At 33.6% G+C, this 26,043-nt stretch overlaps 1 protein-coding gene and 1 non-coding gene across 2 annotated transcripts in view; one reads left to right on the plus strand and one right to left on the minus strand.

Annotated features, from left to right (window-relative positions):
• LOC111000676 (fizzy-related protein homolog) overlaps positions 1-26,043 on the minus strand; it is a 56,139-nt gene that overhangs the window by 6,197 nt on the left and 23,899 nt on the right. Inside the window, exons 2-5 of the mRNA XM_022270220.2 lie at positions 24,948-25,219; positions 7,505-7,615; positions 6,999-7,121; positions 457-591 (exon numbers count right to left, since the gene is read on the minus strand). Of these exons, the coding sequence (XP_022125912.1) occupies positions 457-591; positions 6,999-7,121; positions 7,505-7,615; positions 24,948-25,219 (641 nt within the window). The remainder of the gene's footprint in view (positions 1-456; positions 592-6,998; positions 7,122-7,504; positions 7,616-24,947; positions 25,220-26,043) is intronic.
• On the plus strand, positions 6,759-6,832 carry Trnai-aau. Its single transcript has one exon. It is a non-coding gene; the product is annotated as a tRNA-Ile (tRNA).

The raw sequence follows: 26,043 nt of genomic DNA on the forward strand, positions 1-26,043 counted from the left end.
ATAAAAAGATTTACTTGTTGAAACAATTTTCAATAAAAAATAAAGTTGTTCACTTGTTTTTATTTGACAGTACTGTAGACGTGAATTCCATCATTTCATTTAATTTTTGAACTACATTCTGAGTATCGATACATATTGAGTCATATTCATTCAAATAAATACATTTTTTGTAATGAGAAATAAAGTATTTTAAACATTTTGTTTAAGACAATACACAAAGCGTCGCCATTCTCATAGTGTCTGTATACATTTCTTAGTTGCATATAGGCAGAGAAGAGGTCAGAGCTGAAGATATTCTAAGAACCACTATAGGAAGAGACGGGTTTGCCTGTCTCCTGTCATCTATCAGATGGTTTTGATGGGAATAGCTACCGGTTCTCTGACACATGAGTGCCTGGCAAAGCCCTTGCTGCTTATTGTGCTGGTGAAAGCCTTGATAATGTTATGGAAGCCTACCTCTTTATTGACAGCCACGTCCCATACACTGATATGACCTTTCTGTGTGCCAACAGCCACATGGTGGCCTCGCTCGCTCCATGCCACAGATGTCACGGTGTTGCCATCCGACGAGTAATCGCAAAGTCGAGTCACCTGGAATATAACACAATCATTAATTAATACAAACGAAACTTCTCTGGTTTAAATTTATTCGTTGTCGTCTTTGTTTTTAATTTATTTTATTATCCTTATTACACAATATGTCATATGGAACATGGTGTAATGGTTGCAGCTCCCTACAAACATTATGAAAAAAAAAACTTGGCGATTAAAAAGAGTGGCGAAGAGTTCATTGCCAGTTCTTCTCTTCCGTTCTACGCCCTTGATTTGAGAACTGGCAGTTACTTAATGTAAAATTAGAATCATTTAATGAATTTTTTTTTGACGTTCATAAGTGTACATTATGTTACCTATATGAATGAATTATTTTTGTTTTGTTTTGTTTTGTTGACGTCATTTAAAGAAGTTTTTCTAAACGTGCAGTACTAACGGGAATGAATAATATTTCAATTACTAAATAATATACGGGAATTTTATGTCAATAGAAATAAAACTTTTTCATATCTGTGCCTCACAAAAGCCGTCATCTTTTTGGGTCTAAGGCAAGCCAATTTCCTCACGATTTATTCCTTCAATGTTCGAATGTTAAATACGCAAATAGAACTATTGGTGTACCAGCTCCAATTTACACTAGGCCAACACTGCACTTCATATATTCATATATGTTAGTTCCCATAGTCTTCCGAAACGGCTCGCCCGTTTCTTATGAAATTTATGCATTTAGCAGCATGTTGAACTATTGGGTGTTCCCATCGTTTCTATAAATACGATATATTGACAACATTGATAATACTATTCGATTCTTATTCAGAATTTCTTTGAATTTTTTAGTAATAATTCTCTAATTTCGCTTAGGTGTTTGTTGTAAAAACGAATACAATTTCCATATAAGGAATCTTTTCTTTTGATTAATTAAGTATTTATGAAGATTAAAAAACTCAAGCCCTAAGTAAAAATTTCGCCAAAGCCTCAACATACAACGCGTGGGCCGATTTTAAAACAATGTGTCAGCGACGCTGCGTTTCTCTAGTCCAATAAATATAAAAACCAGATTTGCGATGCCGTTTGCAGTTCAAACTGTTATGTCTAGACAGTAAACAAAGTATTATTAACAAAATACCTAATTAGTACAGGTATCTGAGATATCGTCCATTCGCGTAATTTTTTTAAATTTCTTCTTAATACCGTTACCCTTCTAGCCGTTGGAATTTTTTTTTATATACCCAAAGCAGAAGTACGAGCTGTGTTGGTCTTCTATGCCTGTGACTGTCATCCATGAGGTCGTAGGTTCGTACCTTAGGGCTTAGACCCAAAAAGCCGACGGCGTGAGTCAGGTTGATAAATTACTTCCCAATTATTGAAAAATTATCATGAAACAGATACAGACATCTGTTGTTGTAGCAGGTTTTTAGGCATATTTATTCCTGTCAAACTACGTCTTTTGATACCAATCCAGGATTGCAACCGCTGTTTTGATTATTTTTATTGCCTTCTGACTGACACATGCCGTAGATTAATGGATAATTCGGCGATCGTGGTCATCAACTGTTAAGTGCGCACATAGACAGAAAGTCCATTGGTTCACAGAAGGGGATCGAACCTACGACCACATGGATGAGAGAAGCCAGTAGGCGAACAATGCTTTTATACAATGCATGTAGCCTAGTGGTACCTACGTGGTTTTCAAACGTAGTACGTTCAAAACCTAGAGTCTATTTTCTAAGTATCCAAAAAAAATGGGTTTACGTTAGTCAAGAATACTTCATGTATATGTAAAGCTCAATGCAGAGATAGTCTAGGCCATAACTTATAGATCTTGTTCGGTAGCCTATTCCCACTGATATGTGTGGAGGTGGACGAGTTTACTGTGGGTAGTTAGATGCAGGCCGCTGAACTACAAAGCGTAGGAGCCAGTTAATACTTTTAATGTGTTCACTAACAGTACCTTGGTTTCGTGGTGTAAGCTTTGCGACCAAAAGGTAATTGTGTGTGTTCTATTATACAATTGGCTACAGTGCGACAATAGATAGCAAACATTTTGTCATTAACCATTTTTTAAACCAGTGTAATGTTGCTTAGAGCACATTAACCTGCATCATGAGCACACCTTCTCATACAATCACAAAATCAGACAATGCAGCCGAATTCGATATTAAGTACTACGATGTATTAAATATGTTTTTTTTTTCTGTCCATGTTTTGTAAATGTTTGAACCTCTTTATACATAATATAATATATGTATATGTAGTATAACTGCTTTTGTTATATATAATTTATACTAGGAGACTCGGCACACGTTGCCCTGCATGATATTTCAAGCGATTTGGATATTAAACAACGTATAGTACCAACTGCAGCGCCAACTGCCGGACTGATTTGATGGTTTACGTCCAGGGCGCCACTCAAACACATACAAAAAAAAATCAAATTCGTCTAGCCGTTTAAGAGGAGTTCAGTGTCATACACACGAACAGTAGTAGTATATACATAATGATTAGATTTGAAAAATCGCACAAAATTTGTTAAATGCTTTCTTGGATAATTCGTGCATTCGGCTTTCGAGAGAGAACATTCTCAACTCTTTTTTATTAAAAGTAGAATTAGTCAAATTTATCCCTATTCTTGTCTCAAAGCTCTTGCTTGTGTTAAAACGTATTAAATTGTAAAATCTAACAAAATAATTAGTCAAAATTTAGTCATAAATAACGATATTTGCGATCGTATAAATTTTATTCAAAGCGAATTCGAATCACTTCAACAAGATTATAATCTGATGGATTTATTTGAGTTCAGATAATTACATTCGACGAAAGATTGATTTATATTTAAAAAAATATATATTATAAAAAGTAATCTTTATTTCTGCGGCTTCGTTTTTCGTCTATTTCTGTCAAACTGTATAAAAAGAGGGATTTTAAAGGTTTACGGGTCACAGTTACCCGTGCCGAGAGTAAAAGAAATATTTTTTTTATAGAAAATAATTTAAAATCTAAAGTTGCAATATTTGTGAAGATGTGAGCACCGTGTATATATATTATAATTTAGTTATCTGCATTCTACTGCATTGTTTTTTATTTATATTTCATATTTTATTTTATTAAGTTACATTCTAGGTACATGGTCTTTACATGTAATAATAAAATCAATGTATACAAAGTATTGTAAAAACTATTTGAAAAGACTTTGTATGGAGTTTCTTGACCTCCTCTCCATATGAAACCATTTGGAAGAGGCAACTAAAATTTTTTTTTTAATATATCTAACTTGTAATTTTGACTTTCAAAAGTGCCTCATATTATTATAATTTATTATTCAATAAATGATTTGATATTGACTTTTATAGTATAATTCATCAAAATGCGTCATACTTTGTCTTAACAAAATCGTGTTTATAAGTAACTGAGACGCTCCTAGACTAAAATATTTATATCGTTGCATAAGTTATAATTCTATCTCGTTATGGGCGTACATATAAGCTAATTAAATAGCTTAGATTCAGCATATGATTTATATGTCACATGGAACATCATTTCTAGTAAGAAAGATGTTCTCGATCTCAAAAGTCAGTTATACTAAATACTTAAGTATTTATTTATATTAAGAGTACATTCTTCGTACAAAATACTCTATTAGAACTAGCTACGTTTATATTGTATCATCAAATTTTATTAAAAACATAACTGACAAAATTGCTACAAATATTATAATTTGTCAAAAATCTGTAAAAAAGTCTAAAACGAAAACTTAAACTTACAACTCATTTATATATTATTATTGATTCCGAATGAGAATCATTGTTTTACAAGTGATAAAACTATTTTACTCCTTAAATATTATCCAAGAAAGTGGCTGCTACAATAATCTACACAATATACCTTCTATCTTGGCTACAGAAGTATTTATATATTTTTATTGTATATTATATGTAACCATCTTTGGAATATCCTTAGTATAATTGTTATATATTATTAATTCTATCAGCTGTTTTACGAAATAAGATTCTACCGCATTCTCTCTTCCCGATTCCTAAGTTGTATTTAATTCTACACATAAAAAACATTGGGTCACAGCCATGGTTCGAAGAACTCATGGTTGAGAAATACACGCGTAACTAACTCTACATAATATGACGACAAATCATTCAAGAGTCATATACACAAAGCATCACATCACTTGGTCTATTTAAATAACTAAAGGATTTATTATTAGCATTTGAACTGAGGTCGAAATGCATAGACACAGGCCGTGATACGGCATGGTCATTGCCCCTAATCAGGAATGCAGGTTGGCACAGGAAATTCTCATAATATTATTAACCTTGCAAGTTTTTTGACAGTCTGACCTATCTGACGTCACGTGTCTCCAAACGCACACAAGTACATGAATATTTATTTTATTAAATAACGGAGTTTTTACACCTATGAAGAATAAAATAATCAAATCATGACTTAATTAACTTTCCATAAAATAGAAAATATAAGATAATATAAAAAAATGATTTTTGTGCCTGGACCAGAATTCTCTATATTTTTCATGATTATTTATCAAATCTGAAAGGCAAGAAGGTGATCATCCTGTGCCTGACACAAGCCGTCGACTTTTTGGGGACTAAGGCAAGCCGGTTTTTTCCTACACCGTTTGAGCGAATGTTACACGACAGGATAGACGACAGAAAGTCCATTGGTACATAGCCGGTGATCGAACCTACGTCCTCAAAAATGAGCGAAGTTGAAGCGATTTATATATACATTTTGACGATTACATTTTGAATCCAATTAATAGAATATTTTAATGAATTCCAGAATATACATAATTAAATTTTTGAAGTCTTAAACACAAACGAATTATAAATATACAAAGAGCAATTTCGCACTAAACCAACAAGTTATTATAAATAACACTAATTAAATTAATACTATGCGCCGGAGTCGAAATTACGTAACAGATTGTAAAACACGATTGTGGCAAAAAACGAGTCTCATGTTTGAGAGGGCTTTGTCCTGCATTATCATTGCACCGACTAGTTTTTGGGGATCACTTTAATATAAAACTAATCTCTTGAATACACATCTGCTGCAGACCATGGAATAATACTAGGATATGTCGCAATAAAGTAGTTAAATCAGATACTTAAATGAATCTCTAGACGTTAACTTAATATTAAACGTTTCGTTCAGTCACTTGTCTGACGGACCTTTAGCGATTTGATTGAATATCGGTCTTTCATCAACTGCCTAGAGATTCAATTAACTCTCTGATGTAACTTCTTTATATTACGATATTGGAAGTTGAATGTTTGCAATTGTCATACGTCAAAATCAATAGACAAAGAGTAATGAAGCACATTTTTTGTCACTAAATTGCACGAATATTTTTAATAATAAATATTTTCGTGTCATGATTTATGTAATGACTAATACTTTGTCATTTAGATCACACAACTGACGGCGGTAGATACTAACATCGATAATAATTCAAGAGGTACGAAGTCAAGTAAAAACAATATATTGGAAAGCAATCATTGGATTGGGTAAAAGGGAGATTCATCCTCACACATCCTCCTATGTTATCTATATTTAAAAAATGCGAATAAAAAGTTAATTTACGGAACCAAATAAAGACAGATTTGCCTTGAGACCGCATAATCCGAACAAAAAACACATGCACAGCTCTAGTCTCAAACTAGACGAATTTTATTGCTTTTTATAAATGCTAAATATTCCACGCTGCCATACTAAAATATTCACATTCGTAATTTCTACTAGTGGACTTTTGTATGCGTCGCCCGTTATTATCTTAAAACTACTGTTTTTTATAAAAACGAACACAGGCTAACTTCGTAGCACTCAAAAGTAGACAAATGTTACGTATAACGCGATTTCTATTACCCGTATAACGCAGTATTTCCCCCTAGAACACGGAGTATTATTTTTTGTCTTTCTACCCTGTATCAATGGTGCTGTAATTAAATTAAACTAAACAACTTTATTAACTTCGGGTTCCTAGTTTTTAAATTAAAAAAAACTAGTTTTGCATGAATACAACGCGATGGCCTATAACACGGTCAGCGTCTACCGCGTTATTCGAGAAATACTGTATTTAGTAAACTCAATTCCTTCAAGAAAGTTACATCAACGATTTGTTACTATGGAGATTTAGTTTGCTTCATCAGGTCGGCAATTTCGTAAGTCTTAGCGTCGGCCCATTAGCTCAGTTGGTTAGAGCGTCGTGCTAATAACGCGAAGGTCGCGGGTTCGATCCCCTCATGGGCCACTGACATTTTTTTATTTTTAAACATTAAACAAGTAGTTATTGTTTTGCAAACGAAAATAAATTATGTTGGTTTTATTTTTTAAGCGGATCAAAAACTCAAAATCAAAAAATCTTCATTTCCTTTATTTTTTACATTCAATTTATTGAATTTTGACAATAGACTTACTTGGCTAGTACACGCACTCCAGAGATAGACGCAGCTTCCCAAGCCGACGCTGAGAACATTCTGGCCTGACCAGTCCACCAGATTTAGGTAGAAGTCGTCTTGCAGATCTGGAGCATCTAAGACCTGAAAATAACAGATTTATAGTATATTGATTAACTAAACCAGCCGTAATTACCGATATAAAGCAAAATAAAATTTAAACAATTCGATTTATTTAATAAATATGCGCATAATAGGAAATCGCGTTGTAAGAGTATTATAAATTAAATATTTTTATTTTTATTTTATTCTCGTAACTAGGAACTATTCAAAAGCTAGGAATACTCAATTGAAACAGGCGCAAAAGTACGCAAACCTTATGGACTCGACAAATACAGGTATGGTTACAATCATACAAACCACAGCGGTTTTCTAATGTAATATATTGTAATATACTATATTATTTTGTAAAATAAAGAGAGAGAACAAATCCATAGGCAAACGCTGAGCTGTTGATAAATACTCACTTTGAAAGGTATCCGAGAGATCTTTCTGGTCGCTTTCCGCGGGGACCGAAGCAACTTCTGTGACTTTGCAGACACTGGCGAAAGGCTGTATGGAGATGGATCTATATTCTCCTGAAATTAAAGGAAGAAAATATATTCACAATTCAAATTTATAAAGTTAAAAACAATTACCATAAAATAAAAATTAAAAAATAAAACTTTGCGTCTTGGTCATGATGAAAATCCCGTTACTCAGAGACATTTGTGGGAATCAAAAATCAAAACCCTGCTTAATGCATTGATTAAGCACGTGACAGATTTTTTCTAAACCCACACATATCGCTAATCGAAATAATTAAATATTTCATCAAAATTTTTACGATAAAGTTTTATTGCAACATGTTCTAGAATTGCTAATTAAACAAGAAAATTATTACCATCAGGATAAATATATGCAAAAAGCATGCCGTTTTATTGGCAAGTCAATCAAAGGCAGACGAGCAAAAATAAAGAATAAATCAATTACGATAGTGAATTTAAAAGGTTTTTTTGGACAGAATTAAAATAATTAATCGTACGCCATAAAGGATAATATTTATAATTTATTAACACTATTCACGTTGCAGTACATATAGATTTTAGAATTATTTTTTAGAATAACTGATATTGGGTCCGCTTTTCGACTTGTAATTTATTTCAAACAAATTAGTGCGTCGGGACATAAGTGATAACTAATCTAAGTTGAACTATTTTTATTTGGCCATATGCTAGAGAAAGGGAAGATGGACGAACTGGCACCGTAACGCGTTACGTAACGACACGGTTTACCCTCACGTAAGTATTTTTCATTTCAAAACTAATGAAAAACCCTTCCTTTCGTCTCTTTTTATCACAGCATAAACACAATTAGGCCGAAAGAGACGAAATACCTTTATCTTATAGCAGTTTTAAAAAATAACGAATCAAATTCGGTTCTTGAATTAAAAGACTGGCGTATAGAACAATACCTTTAGAACTCCAACCCAACCTTGCTGACACTGAAGGGCAATCACTTCACAGAATCTCGTCCCATAGCAATTAATTAAAAATAAGAAAAGCTCGGGTATTAGTGTTAAATATATTTAATTCATAAAGTGCAGAATAAAAAGACAAATGACCCCCTCTGGTGATTACGGAAAGGCTAATAGTGCAAAAAGTTTTGACAAATTGATTTTGAAAAGCTCTTGGCTATTTGTATGGCTCACTGCCAATTACGCAACAAGGTCATAACAGAATCCTCAAAACATATTTCGATGTACTAACTTAAATACTACAAATTTAATTTCTAATTTATGATATTTTACAAGTATAATAAATAAGTAACAATTTATTTGTATTTATTGATTTGCCTATTATTAGGAAACACATAATTCTGAGACTCGAATCCTTTTTTTAATGAAATATTTCATTTCCAATTAATTTAAAACTCCTCGGTCAACAAACTAATTACGGAAACTCAATCGTTTATAGTATAAATTCAGATTATAACACAAATACGAACAAATAGTTATATTTATTAATACTATAAAATGCTTAAAAATATCATAAAAAAACTAGTATCCTTTATTATATAGAATAGCTTTATTCTCTTTTAAATTGAACATATAATGATCAATGCATTTCACAACTATTTTAGTTTTATGTTTGCATGTGAATGTGTATTGCGTTTTTGGTTATAATATAATTGTTTAAATATTGTAAAATAAAGTAGCTGTAGTAAAACTGATAAGCAAATATCGAAACTGCAAACCAAAAAGTTACAGTTCCGAGACAAGTCCAAGACAAGAAACCTAAAGACTAATTAAAACTTTATCATTTAAGGTAATTGTAATTGGGGCTCCAGAGGCACGAATGGGTAAAACGTGTATAATACCTGAAGCGTAACGCGTCCTTGACAGGTTCGCCTACAATGTCTTTTTTATCATGGACAAAAACTAAAAAAAATATATATTCAAGCCGGTGATTTGGTATTTTATTTAACGAAAACGCAGATAAAGACATTTTCTTTTGCGAAATAGCGAACTGTGGAATCAACTCCCGGTGGGGATCTGAGAGATACGATATCCAACTGTTCAAAATTCGAGTGTACTCCTCCCTCAAAGGCCGGCAACGCACCCACAAAAATAGGTGTCTGTGGGCTGCGATGACTGCTCTTTTTGAGCGGTACGTAGGCTCGTTTGCCCCCTATTATATAATAAAAATAAACGAATATCGACACTCATAACTACGATGACAACCGAATTTAAATTTAAATAGCAGTTAGTCTAGTGGCTTAAGCGTGCGACTCCCATCCCCATCTCTCATCGGGAATCTAACCCCCACTTGTGTAACCACTACACCATTTAACACTAATTAGAACACGAAAACCTTGTGAAGTAACCAGCATGAATGAGACTCCAAAACGTCATTCAGGTACAGAAGGCCACCAACTTAAAAAAACCCTAGGCCCCTAAACCTAAAAACAGTAATTAGTTCTCTTATTTAAAATAACAATTAAATTGGTGAGATTTCATTTAGCGAGAGCTCAGTCTGGCTTAGTACAAGTCAAAGCACGCTTTATATTCCGATTAGACATTGCAAAAACTGCACATCTCGTGTACCTGCGGTTTGATGGCCATGAACCTGAATGTCCTAATCTAGATACACATTCGTGGGATTGTATCATTTTGGATTATCATGAGCCATAGAATTTACAAGCGTGGGTGATGTTGAAAGGCAATATAAGGTCATGACACGGAATAATTACGAATTTATCTACAGTAAACCCCGTATAACGCGGTAGATCTGGAGCGCGTTATAGGATATTAAGTTGAAGGAGTATTCTCGTAAAACCTCGATGATACGTCGAAAATATTAAACAAAATACTAGTCCAAATTTGCTCAAAATAACTTCTTCTTTTAACTTTTTAATATATTTATTTTGATATATGATAGGTATAAAGATTAACAGACTTTTAAAACCATCATTTACATGACGTCAATGAAGGTTACACTAATAAACTGTATTATTAAAATTTAAGAGGATTCAGGATTCCGGGGCAACACCCACATCGAACATAACACGAAACAAACATGGTTCAAGCGCACACACAATAAATATCATTGATAAAAGAAATGTTTTTATTGTAGTACTGTATTATCCTACACCGTTATAACGGGCCAATGCGTCCCATCTCTTTGTCATCAACGTACACATTTGATATTTCAATCCTTTGCAATCGAATGCTTTTTGACGTAATCATTTCCAAACTCACGAAGATATAACACGGCTGACTTAAACGCTATATTAACACATAATGCATAACAATAAAGCAGACATATAATATGAAAAATAAATCTTATTGAGGTACAAAAAAAGATATATACTATATATAAAGAATGAAAAGAATGATTTCCGTGTACTAGACTATGTATCTATCTAAAGTTAGTAATTCTTTTTTGAGAAAAGGGATACTTTGCTTTAATAAAATCCCAGTCGCTCTTTTATATCTGCCTTTATATGTATAACAATTAAAAAAAATATTATTATATTAAAGAAAAGCTGTGTAAAAAAGGCTTTCTATAAAAGTAAGATTATCTTGTTGAAAAAAAGGCCTGGGACTAGTACTATATGCTACTTCTAATTTTGAATTACTTTTTTAAAACAGTACCGGGAGTTTTTTTACGCCCGCTTTTTCTCTCTACCTCTCCTCTACCTCTTCTTTTCCGATGAGTAGGAATGTCTACCGTTTCAAATTTAATGACGATGGAATAAGTCACCTGTATCTTATATTTCATAATAAACATATTTTAATTTTATTTCAAGTTTAAATTGATACTTGAATTTTGTAAGCTAAAAAGAACACAATAGAAGAACAGTATATCATTTAATTACATGTATATATAAACATTGCTTCGGATAGTATAATTAAACAGAACATGAACGAAGAAGGGAAAACGCTCTTCCTCCACTTGTAAACTTTCCCAGTTACATTTGTATTGAAACAAACAGCTTTCTAGCTACATTCATTCCCCTCGAAACTTCCTCGCAAGTCCTTTCATGATACCTAGACGAAATGAAAACATATCTACTGTCCATTTCTCTTACTATATACGCGATAACAAGAAAGTGAATTTCATCTATGAACGAGAGCGATTCGAGATTGAAAGTGCATCAAGTGTTATAATTTATGAACGCTCCGCCCAAAGTCATCGACTTACTGAACTGGCCGAATGCATATTTTTATGTTACGCAACAAATTAGCCTGAAGAAATTGCAACTGGTTTGCATGCGCGATATTAACAACGATAACACGTGTCAGTTATGATTTTTTGCACGAAAATATGTTGTTCAGTCCAACTGATGTTATCTACGTAATACGTGAAAAGATCTGCGATGATTTGGCGTCGTATATAAAAATTTGTTCGACGTCTGATATACAAATTCAAATAATTGCTGCGCTTAAATGGATAAAGACATTTCTGATATAATATTGTGCTATGACTCTGTATGTACCTGTCTTGGAGAGATTCTGGAATTTCTGTAATATACCTTCCCTAAAGCACATTTATTTCTATACTAAAGGAGAGCAATCTACCTACAGTTACCAAAGCAAACAGTTACTTTGTTAGCAAAATTATAAACAATTTAGTTTCCTAATGCCGATTTGATTACACTTTTTGCACACAATAATTTCCGTAACAATTTAACCACACAGAAAATTGCTCAACTAGTATTGCGTATATTAAAATACATTTAAGTTTCAGAATTGTCAAAAAAAACTGCAGTCAAATGACGAACTCTTTTATTACCGTGGGAACATAACTAGCCATTTCAACCCGAATTCAAAATGGATCCTCATTGTTAAAGGATTCGTTAATAGTGATTTTGTTATAAGCTATGCTTAAAACAAAAAACATCAATTTACAATATATCTATACATATCAGTGGCGAAGAGTCCATACAAGCCGATTCCCACCGGGTTACCTTTCAAAAATCAGTTCCATATTCATACAAAAGTATTTACATTCTATTTCATTAACAAAGTATTATTAATTAAATGCCTGCGCGATTTACAATAGCAATAGTAATTCTTAGCAATACCCTAAGTATCACATTTCATTTTATAGTCGTAAATTAATCAGCGCGTCAATTTTTCGTACCTAAATTACATTAAAGGTAACTCGACGAATTACAGCTTATCTCGGCCAACGTTTTACTATGAGGCGAAAAGAGACAGAGCGTGTCAAACCATCTCTTTCTAATGCTCGCTAACTGTACGTAAAATTTAAAGAAAGATAAGGCTGATCGCGACCGGCTTGCAGTTCTCTCCTCTCCTCTATTAGAAAGAGACAAAGAAATTATTGTTATTGAACCACGGCACGGGAGAAAGAAAACACGACAAAATTAAAAAGAATTAGCGTTATAATAAAATCCTTCGCAAGTCATATTCTTTTTATTTTGGCATATTTTCGCGTTCCATTTCGTTTGGTTGAAAATAGATTATTTTTAGTATGTGACATGTGTTCCTATACTACTGGTGCGTGATAATTTCGTTTGTTATATTTTAATATTTGTGTTATTTAAACTGTGACTGATTCTGTAAGGTAATTTAATCGCAGATTTGGTTAAATACTGTGGATTTTGTTTGTTATTATGGCTTTAATTATATAGAGTGCTGTTCAACAGACTACCTGCTTACAAAAGAAACTTCATTTTCAAAACTAAGTTATGCATACAAGAAGCATGTTATTCAGTTAGGTCGAGCAATCCCACACATGATTATTGATTGCAAAAGGCGAGATGGATTTTTTAAACATTTTCACGCGTCGTTATATGATAAATATACATGGATGACAGGGAGTTGCAAACTGAACAAAATGTTCTGTCATCCGTGTTTGTTATTTTCTGATTCGAAATCTGTTTGGAGCAGTACGGGTTTTACGGATATTAATAATTTGTCTAACTCAGCCAAAAAACACATTCAGACTGAAAAACTGTTTATTTTTTTGGACCGGCTTCCCTTTGCCAAAATTTCACCCTTCGCCACTGATACATATATACTAAGTACATAAACAAAAGTAATTAAACAATATATATATACTAACCTTATGTTAATATAATTTACTGTGAAAGTCTGTATAGTAATTAAAGTTGCTCACGACAACGCTAACAAAACCCACGATCCAATTGTAATTATTCCACAAAATGGCGGCGTAACAAATTTCAAGTGCGATCTGTGGTTGCGGTGACGATAGACCAATTGGCCATTTCCTCTGAACACAAAAGCTCCAATCGTTGTAAATAGACAAAAAATCCCACACAATAGATAGCACAATGCTTCTATTATTATAGATTCAGTAACATTGATGCAATATCCTGTATTATTAATAGTAATAGTATCTAACATGTAATATTTTTTATGTATACTAAACTGATTTTAATCTAGTCTTTACTCAACTACGTGTCAGTACAAATTTTCCTGTCCTATACCCCGGATTACTAAAGATCATAAAACAATAAGTTTTATGATCTTTAGTAATCCAATCCTAATAGTGTCAACAATGTATTTAAATACATTAATTAATAGGATACATGTAGCAGAGAATTTCACTCGATTGTATCACACAAATTGCATCTTCAGAAATCGATAATATTTTACATAAATAGAATAGTTGAGTCTCCGATGCCAATCTTGTAACCGTTTAATAGTTCTTGCTGCCGATAAATCCGCCGACAGACAGAATAAATTAAAATGAATTTCCATTTCGAATTCTAAACTATCCCGAGTACGTTAAACTTGCTAGCGTTCTAAAAAACTTTATTCTCAAATAAAAACTGTCACGACTGCAATGTACGAATTATGCTAATCACACGACGGCAGAAAAGGTAAAAGAAAATTTTAATATCACCAAAACCACAATGGTGTAAGATGAATGACCAATCAGAGTCAAAGTTTATTAACCTCAGACAGCAGACGCATAAAAAGCAAGAAATCCACAAAGCAGTGACTAGATTTGAGATAAGAGATTGATTGGTACTATAAATGAATACTATGACCTAACAGTTCTGTAAACAGGTCACGTTAGATGCGCTATAAAAAATGCTACTGCATAATCTGGGACCCCTTATCAAGTGAGAGGAATACAAATTTCAAAACAAGGAACTAATTTAAATTTCCAACTTTAGAAAACCTTGAGAAGATAGCATTTATCACACGACCGAAAACCGAGACTTACGCGGAATATTCTATCAACAAACGCATACATTTCTTGTATATAAATACTTTCAGTAGAACACCACATAGATTACATTCAAATGTCACACACAATCGAAACAAAAGAAGCCATTTTATCTGCTCTAAATCGGAAACAACCCTCATCTCAGTGCATCAATTTAAGAGTTAAATTTAATTAAAGTCAATGCAATCTGAAATCAATTGCAACAATTCCGAAGTCGTTCACTGCTCTTTGCTTTAAATGCAAACTGCGAATAATAGCTGGCATTGATAGCATAATTTCAAAGGGTTTAATCAAAGAAGGAGATCCAATAAGGGACAATTCAATAGTCCTGTCGAGTTCGAGTTTACTAATTGACTTAACTGTGCAAATACACGTAAACCCTATCGGGCCTCGATCGCGGAATGCTGAGCAAATAATTTGTGTACTCAGCAAAGAATTAAGGCCAAGTAGATAGGTGCCTCTTGCGAAGTTTTACGAAATGGTAGATGTTGTTTGAACAAACACCAACCGGACACGATTGAGCACTTCCAATGCCTTGTCAGCTGATGACACAGAAGTCTTTTTGCCGACAAACTTTGTTATTCTAAGCAAATTGGTTTTTTAAATTGACTAGCGACGTGATGTACTATGCTCTTATACCTGATACCTGTTTTAAAGCAACTGATAACCTTAGTAGCAATTTTACGATGATATCTACTTAAAAGATTTCTTTAAACACGCATTTGATTCAATCACGTGTCAAAATTACATAGATTTGTTACAATTGAATCATATGGATCAGTTAAAATTATATTTCAACTTGCAATTCATTGTCTAGACTTTGAGAGCCTTAACAAATTACAATATTTCATATTGCATTCAAGATGTGGGTGTTCAATAATAGACGTTCATGTATCGTACTATTAAATACAATCCGAAAGTTTTTATAAACAATTTTTTATTTTCATCTTCGTATAACAATAGAGGCAAACGAACGCCTTTCATACAAGACCTAGGCACACGTCAAGGCCTTGCAATACGCCCGAAAAGGATCTATTATCTATAGTACATATGGCGTATGGCATATCGTATTTGGTAACACAATACAGTGTATCAGATGATATTAGCGGCACATGTGCTATGATTAGCACGTTCGAAATAACAGTCACTCTCCTGGTGTGACAAAAAAACCGCTGTAAACGACTTCCAGTGAACGAGGTCACGAAGGTATAGAAGACAAACTGGCAGGTGATAAAAAATATAATTAACAAGATATATAGATCGAGGCCCACGATGTCTTTGAAATTATAAGCCAGACAATGATATCGAAGCGTGACTAGGCACCAATACAGGAGGACAATCTAAGACGAGATCTGGATTGTAAAAACATTCGGCAGCAGGCTATACTCTCAAAAACAACTACAGCGAAATCGATTTCAAGCAGCCGATAAAAAATAAAACGAGAACTGCATTCATAGAAACAAGACGCAAAACTACGATTCATCCCCTGCCAATGACCTAAGCTGGTCTTGTCTTTGATAAAAAAAGTGTTTAATGGCCACGAAAATTAATGAATACCATTTGTGTCTAATGATTTTAAATAACGTTCACCGTGTTTTAAACGATAATATTCATAATTGTAGCCTTCTTTATAATTGGTGAGATTACATCTTCACTTGGCGATATTAGGTTAGTTTTTGCCCGAAATTCTATTACAACTCCTATTATTAAGTTGACGTGCTTCGCAACACTTTTGCAAAAACGTTCCGGAACCGAATTAAACGAAATCAATTTCTTTTGGTGAATAAAATCCATTTCTCATAGGAATCGCAACAATTAATCATAGCGTATATCAATCGGATTAAATATTTTCGCTTTTTACGGATGAGATTTGCATTTTAAGCCGATTTTGGGCAGTGCCATGTTTTTGCACAAAACTACGTCACGGTACGCACTTCAAGCGTTGATAATTTTGATCACGGCATCGTTCCCGAGGCAATAAAAAGAATCAACAGGACCAATGAACCTTAGAAATTAGAATCGCGTGCATCATTATAATGCAAAGGCGCAAAATTTGCAAATAGCAAAGTGTCTAGACTTTTGAGTTATCCGTTCAAGGACTTGAGTAGATTGATTGATTGACCGTCGCCTGCGCATTTCTCATGCGTTCTAATCAATACTTTTGCGTGAAATTTCAAAGCAGGCGCACCAGTTTATATTACATAGTTACCTATATTGAGTCGAATATAACGGTATAAAATAGAAAGTATGTCGTGAAGCCTATTTTGGAAATCAAATATAATGAATGTGAAAAAATTATTTTGTGTTACTAAATACTAACATGGCACGACCTAAATCAGAAAAATCAACTAATGTACAGTAATTACGCGTTGTAGGAGTATTAACATACGTTTTTTTACCTTTTGTGCAATTATTTAATCAATTACCATCTCAAATTCGCAATATTGGAGTGTTGGACAAATTCAAAAAGGCAGTAAAGATGCATGTTAGAATGAACACAGTTGACTAAAATTAAGACGACTTATGGCGACGTGTATCTCGCTCGTATATATACATATTAATATTAAGTTTCTCATGTAAATAAAATAGTTTCGTTTTTGAAATGAGAAATAGAGTTCTTTAAACATTAAACATTTTTTTAAAAACAGGCGCATGTGCGCAAAACTAAGACTCGCCAATCATTATAAATTTCACAAAACAGAACTTGAGAAATCTCCGCGTTATACGAGAGATTACTGTCTGAAAATGATCATAATTAACAATTAATCGTCTTCGTAATAAATTTATCCTCAAGACATACACGACAAGACAAACAACAGAAACTCATAGCAAATAACATTCCTCGAATGGAAATCGGCGATGCTATTTTCAGAATTGAGCCAAATTAAATTCACAGTGTGCGGTATAGATCTAATTTTAAAATTCAAACGACTCGTCCGAAATATACGCATAAATCGAGTCACCGTCGATGCATTCAAACAATGCCGAAATTTGTATTCAACAGCCAGTGCATTGGTAATACAGTGGGTGGTACCTAAACATATCTAGAATTTCATTAATAGTTTGCCATCCAAAATGTTGGCGTATTGGGAGTGTGAAAATTTAAATATACTTTTTTACGCGGTCCCGTTTCCCCTGGCTCAGTTAAGTGACGAGTGTCGCTAAGAAACCCAGACGGTTGGCGTGTGCGTAGTCGGCTTTTTGATAATAGGCCACTTTTACTAATGTTTACAAAATGTTATTTCATCAGACTTTCCTATGATATTGAATTTTTTTATAGGATGGGCATCATCGCATAGTCACCCATTTTCTGAAAATTCACCACATCATACATAATGCTATAATATGTTACATAGCTATATTTTTAAAATATACGAGTATGATTATTATGGTAAACATTAAATTTATTAGCAACATACGCAGCAAACTTTGACATACACACATTTCGCCAGAATTCAACAAAGCATGTAGTAAATTCTAAAAATAAAATGCATATGATAATATGATACGGGCAGTACCTAGCATAGACTAGCGTCTATAAAATTGTGGTCTCATCTGAACAAAACAACTAACCTAATGCTTTATTACCTGGTATAATAAAACATTAACAGTCCCAAGAAGTCATTTAGAAGACACCTTTGAATAAACGTTAGACATTTTTTATATTCATAACAATTCTGTCTCATACACATTTATTTAATCGGGTATTAATTTTATGTAAAATCATATTTCTAGGTTCAAAGTTCAAATTAACCTCCTCCACGAGTCACCAATGTATTTATAGTAATTACTTAATATGTCATGTGGAACATGGTGTAAGGTTTGCAGCTCCTTACAACAAAAAACTTGGCGATTACAAAGAGTGGTGTAAATTTGATTGCCAGTTCTTCTCTTCCGTTCTACGCCCTTGATTTGATAACTGACAATAAATGTAAAATAGTGAACATTGTGTTACCTATACGAATATATATATTTTTTAAACAAAGTTCGTTTTTAACACCATTTATAGCTGACGAACGCTTAGATCAATTATATTTAGCAGTTCATAATTAACAGCACGTCATTAATATAATTGATATTTTAAATTATTAATATACTGCTGTCTGTTAAACGAAACCGCTACTTATAGTCCCACGTCTGTATAAACAAACTAAAACTAGGTACAAATTTTTATATGGTTTTATGATTTACTGTATTTATGTTACAGTTAATTTAGATAATTGTTAACCAAAATATATAAAGACTACAGCATAATGCTGAACCAGGGTCAATTACAACACACACACACACCTTCCTTATACACATAAAATATGGACTTTTTTTTCGTTATTATTATTTTGTGTGTATATAATATATGTGTTTCGTTAGACAAATCAAGTTAGATAAAAAATACCATAGGCAACGTTAAATTCAATCAAAAAACACATTTAATTATTCACACACGTAAATGAACATGTTCATACACCATTAGGCGACCTATCACCTCGGCATCATCTTTCAATATTGAGCCGAAAGCTGACAGCGTGCAGCCAAGTCGTGAGATGATAAGTGCTGACTGACAAGCAACTAATGCATGTAAATGGAAACAACATGATCTGCAATGTTGAGTACATTCGTCGATAAATATTTATTGAAAAGTATGTTTCAAAAGCTTTGTTCGTCTGGCATTAACACTTGCTCGTACGGTGAAGAAACATAGATGTGTGTCAGTCACAGAGAGACCTGCTATTAAAAAGATCATTTTTTTTTTATCAAAAATATGGTGAAACTCTTTCTAAGTGCGCATAACAAACGGTGAAGGAAAACCTCGTGAGAAAACCGACTTAGACCCAAAAAGTCGACGACGTGTGTCAGGCACTGGAGGCGGATCACCTACTTGCCTATAATATTAAAAAATGATCATGAAACAGATTCAGAAATCTGTGGCCAAGACATAAAGAGATTGTAGCGCCACTGATTTACTTTTATGGTGAAACTAGATGAGATTGTAATTCTATCGCTAACGCCAACGAAATACAAGAGAATCATATTAGTAATAAATGGCTTTTGTATGGGATACCGAGTCTACCAAGAATCTAATCGTTGTAGACATAAAAAATAATAATATGAATTTTAATTACAATTGTAAAACTTAATTAAAAACATCACGCACAGACCGCAACAAAATTAAATGATTAAACACTTTTTATTACTACATATATAAAAACAGCAAAAATATTTTAGTACAAACTTTAATATATTATAATTAAATATAGTAGTGTGTCTTGTTTAAAGTGTAAATACAATGTTTATAATTAGAAAGAAAAACTTCCTTCTCCGCAAAAAAATCTTCAGTATAAGTACGCGTATAGCTATCGTGGGTTTGATTCGCGGTGAATCAATAACAATCTACTACTAAACTTGTCAAAAAAGTGCCCTGTATACGTTTTTAAATTTTAGTTATTATTATTATAACGTTAAGTTAAATTTTATTCTTTAACAAAAATACTCAAGTACAGTGCAACATTGTTGCTTTAATGGAAACTAGAAAACCGTTAACCGTCGCATGGGCATACATAAATCATTTGGAAAGCTTAAAGGAAATCGTGATGGAGCCTTAACTTAGGAGGCAAATGAACTAAACCTATTCTGCATAGAATTTATTCTAAGTAAGCAACTACAGTTCTACATGATTATGCTTATGAGTGTAAATATTGATATATTGTGAAGAATTTGGGCATTTTTTTATAACACAGAATGAAATGAAAAATGAAAAATGCAAAACGCAAACACTTGACGGATATGTGAAGCCATAAAAATTTTAATAATTTATTATTTTCGGTCATTGTCGCCGTGTCACGGTCAATCGGTCAAAAGACAATGGCCAATGAAAAATGCATTTACATTTCTAACGCAAAAAACATAGGTGCTTCTTATTAGCGCTATTCCCACCGACTCGCTAAATGTTTCGTTAATTGTTCACACAAAGGATTTTTTACTGAGCGACAAATACGGATTCGCGATGTTTGCTTTTCGATTACGTCAGCAAACTATTAAATTCCAAGCGAATTACGTGTAACAAACTTGCTTCTTAGAAATGCAATATTAAAGTATTGTTGAAATTAATTCCCTTAAAAACAATTAAGGAAGAGGGTAGACACAAAGGTAACATTAACTAGACGACTAAATTTTTTCCTAAAAAAATATGTTCAAAAAATTTTGAAGTGAAACTTCTGTAGGCAGTAGGCAGTAGGCATGACGGTAATTTTTTTACGGATGAAACGCAATAATAATAATATTAGCGTCACGAAGATTGCAGCGTTTTGTCGAAGAAAAGAGAGACAGCTATTGACTGATTGAGAAAGTTAAAAATTCACGCTATTAGTTGGTGTATTCGTTTAGTAGTTACATTTTAGAACTTCAGATGGCAATTCTGTCGCATAATCATCCATTGGGGATTTAACCTTAGTTATAATTAATTTCACTTTTATATAAAAGCAACAAACGGCCTCACATAGCCAGAAAAAAAGGAAAAGAACAATGTACTTTTTGGAGTTTGGCAAAAGGATTGGTCCTTAAGAAACGCACAGTTGTGGAAGGACGGACGAGGTGGAATTTCGTAATCTGTTTCGAAGTTCAATACCGAAAGCTGCTGCCAAAAATCTGTTGCTAGGGTCTTCACAATTAGCATAGATAATAGACAATAGAATAAATTATTCACGTCAAGACACTCGATCCGAGAAAAAAGTGACACATGTCACCGTATGGCGATCTGACATACGATACACACATTCAAATTACAATAGAAGCCCGATGCTATTCAGCAAATTCAACGTAAATATTCATTAGTAATTGTTTTTGTTACAAAGTCTCTGATTTTTTAATTAATAAAGATCTTTGACGACCACCTTATTACCAAGCAGTTATACAATTCGACTTAGGCTCCTTAAAGAAAATGGCAAAATGTTAAAGGCCGGCATCGCAATTGTCCTCTGGAAATGCTTTTTTATAGACCAGGAGACAAACGGGCAGGATGCTCACCTGATGTTAAGTGATACCGCCGCCCATGGACACTCAATGCCAGAGGGCTTGCGACTCCGCGTGCGTATTCTTAAAAGACCTGCTTTAAGGAATTAGTACGCTCTTTATATGTATGTATGTAAAACCAGGCAGATACTTGTATAAAAAAGATCAAAGGTTTGCGATTTCAAATGAATGTTACGACACTGCAAACCGAGGTTCAAATAACACTTTGTTCGACCATATTAATAAACATTTTTCTTCATTTTTTACTAATAACGGAATAACATGTTGGCACCTAAAAGGCTATTGGCATTTCGTTAAAAAGGTTTGCAAACGATCACAATAGTGATTTTATTATTAACTAGCGGCCCGCCCGGCATCGCACGGGTGAACATTTATTTTTTATACATTGATTAGATATATATTCTTTAATATGGTGGAACATTTTTTTGTTCTATGATCAAAAGTTTTCGCAGCGCTATGAAAGATATTTTACAGGCATTTTTTATTGCAATTCAAATAAGCCTATATTAATCATTGATGTGAATGTAGCATTCAAATGGTGAAAGAATTTTTAGGGTCCAATACTTTTTAAGCCATTACAAACATACAAACCTTTCCTCTTTATAATATTAGTTTCAATACACATTTATACCGATACTCGGGTCATTACGACCGATTATCATTTTGGAACCCGGGTCAAATAGCAGGGTCAATGCAATGAGAATTTTAATTTACCTTGCCACAAACTCACAATTTCAGACTTCTTATCGTTTTGATGAATTTTATCTCAGTAGACGCTTGAATGGAAAACAATTATGTAATATTATGTGTTGATTCTTCACTTTAATTTCACTGGTTGACTCTTATTAAAAAAACGAAGTCACCTGTAACTTTTGCCTAATTTCATCTTTATTCAATCACAACTAGTATTATGGAGCCAAAAATTATTAAATTACAGCACATTTAGCCGAGAGCTATTACTAGCGATTTTATTTGATTTTCGCGTAACACCGTCCGTTTCACTAGTCACTAGAGCGGGCGGAGGAAGAAAATCATGAACTTTGCTAGCCTATAAAAAGGGAAACTCGATAGACAGGACCCGGTCATCCATACGACCGTAATATTAAATTCTAGTATTTTAAAAATATAATAAGACGTAACCGCGCGTTTTGTTTGTGTCTGTCTTTTTATAATATCAAGGTGAAAATGTGTTTACGCATCTCCATCTTAATGTATTGCATTAAAATTCGTCTAGGCCCTCCATGTACGGTTACTAGTACAGCAGTCGCAGAGAACAAATTTAAATTTAAAAAAATTAAACTTAGACCGGGAATCGAACCCGATACCCCCCACCGAGCGGAGACCTAATAAGGCTAGCCTTTTGTTCAACATGTCCAACGCGCGTTGACACGCAACACCATATGTCACGTTCCGTCATTTATTAATTTACTAACATGAACAAATATAGTTTGAGTAACTATATTACTAAATAGGTGAAAAACTAATTGCAGCCCACACAAAAATTGCATGTTCCTGCCTATCATGTCCTGTATCACGTTCCTCACAAGAACACCAACTATGGAAACTCAGTTTTGTATCCCGCAGCAGCAGCGAACGTACAACGACCAATATTTAAGCCTTGACTTGTTCAAGCTATTGCGGAATATGCTTAAATGGAGTAAAGATTCATAAATCAATCACCTGCATCATCAGCATAGCTAATATTCACACCAGCACACAACACAGCCGAATTATATTTTTTTTGTATATGTAATTCATCTTTGGCTATATGTTTAGTGATATCGTTTTTTGTTGTATATAATCTATGTTAGGCAGGATTCCGAAATAAATAATCACATAAAAACATAGACATAACATGTGAAGCATCTTACTAGTATTGTTAATATTCAATGCGATTAGATACAGCTAAATGCATTTTTTACAGTCGCCGATAGACGCTAATTAAGCATGCAAATTTTTGCTCAAGTTGATGTATCAAAATGGCGTTTACGACTTTATTTTACTGGCCGTCAAATTGTTTTACGTCGACTGAAATCTTAAAACATCTTAAAACTTTATGGAGGATTTGATTTATATGTCGTACGACTATTTGCAACGGCGTGGCACTCGTGAAAAATAAACAGTCTTTAAGGTGTGTTAACAATAAATTGGCTAAGAAATAAACCACGATAAATATAATTATCTCTGTCTCAATCATTCTTACATTCTTATAGGCTGATGAAACAAGGATATACAAGCCTGGAACGACAGACATCAAAGTGATACGTCCAAACTCAGCTGCAGGTATTATTATTCCAAACAACCTCTCTGAACACTCTCCATGGCAAATGCAGAAGATGCGGAGAGACCCCCACATCTAGACAACGCCAAGGGATCAAGTCGTTCAGAGATCGACTTGGTCGTCGACGATAAGAAACTACAACAAGTGTTTTCAACTATCGCATGAAACGTATAGAATCATCCTAAATACTCAGATGTCCGCTACACACATTTCACAAGACAAAAACATAAAATATGACGATATTATTTATTTTGATTTTATTATAAACCTATCATAATTTTTCTCAATCGCTTACGATTTCATATAGATCAGAACCGTAATTAGGGGCTAACGTATGGCCAATATGTTTGCTGAGCACGTTAAATGGAGGCTAGTCACCTCTTACCTGAACCGAATCACCAAAAAACATTCCTTTTTCATATAAATGCATATCAATTTAGAGTATCATGGCCCTAATAAAATGTGTGATATAGGATTGCAGAACTAAAAATGCAAATTTAAAATTGCTACCTGGCTAAAGATCTCAAAGACCCACTGATGAAATCAATTTAACAGTCTTTGAGTAAAAATGCATCAGGCATAACACTACTAATATCCATATGCTATACTTCTAGGCTACTAACGTTGTCTATTCATTCAGACGTTTCGAACAGCAAGCTAGGTCTAGATATCCAAAGTCGCTTTTACACTTTGAAATCAATTTTCCTATACTTTTAATATTATTATTTTTATCCCCTAATTTTTGCCGTCTGCCTACTTGCTTGGTACATTTAATCTTGTTTTTCTTCATCCAATTTAATAGCTTGCCGAGCATTGGCAAGCTGAGTAAACAAATAAATAAGAATTGCACTAAGCAGCTAGATATCACAGAGTAAATAAAATAGCAAAAAAACTAACCTCAGCGTTTTGTGGTTGTGCTCTGAATCTAAATACTGGCGGTGAAAATGCCAGTGCGGACCCCGGCAACTGAACAGAACCCAGTGCGGCTCTATTTCCATCTGAGCAGGGAGCTGGAGGACCTCTCAACTCTTCGATCTGGGCACCCAAGAGCTCATTGCGGAGTAGACAGCCATAGGCCAGGTGATCCCTCCCACTGCTGGCGTTCTCATTCCCACTGCCATCACTGCGCGCTTTCTTTGCTGGCTGGTTGTCTGTTCCCCGACGTATTGCTGAAGAGAAGAGAGGGTTATCTAGTTATTTTCAATGTAACTACAACTATGTGTATTCTTTACAACAAGGCAGTTGGAAATTCAACATTGCAAGTAAGTTTGATCTATATAATTATGTATCAAATTAAATGGACAAACAACACAAAAATAATAAATAAAACAAACTAGGAAGCTAGAAATCAATGAAAAATCGTACTTAAAATAAAAAAAATACATATAAAAAGCAAAAAAATAAGACGAAAAACAACAGTGATAGATGCCCGAAAACAGAAGTTGCAATGGAAGGGGCATATAGAAAGATGCACAGCTTAGAGGAATTTAAAGACAACTATATAGAAAGGACCAAGGGAAAGAGAGTGTCCCAAAAAAGCGAATGCAGAAAGAAAGCCATGGAAGAGTCAGTTGGAAAAGGCCTTTAGACGGTAGTAAAGGAAGCTAGGATATTAGGATAACCAGAAACAAATGTACATATAACAAACTTAATTGTAATTATTGGAAATTAAGCTATAAATAAAACGTTTATTAATAGTATATTAAATTCTATAATTAATAAAGAAGTCTGAATACATTCAAAGCTAACAGTTTTACATCACAAGTAACTTTGACTTTACTGACTGACGTCAAACGGTCCCAAAAATACCTAGAACAGATATTTCAAGGGTTCAGGAGATAAAACCAAAAAGCTATTACCATATTGACTCATTTAGTCCGGTTACTGATTAGATAAAGGTGAACGATCTATTTGAAACGGACAGGTTAACCGACGCGTCGGTAACCAATCCGTAAATAGACATTTTATGCGCACGCGCCGAATTAAATCGTGT

This window comes from Pieris rapae, chromosome 2 (assembly GCF_905147795.1).
Source record: "Pieris rapae chromosome 2, ilPieRapa1.1, whole genome shotgun sequence".
Classification (NCBI taxonomy): Eukaryota; Metazoa; Arthropoda; class Insecta; order Lepidoptera; family Pieridae; genus Pieris; species Pieris rapae.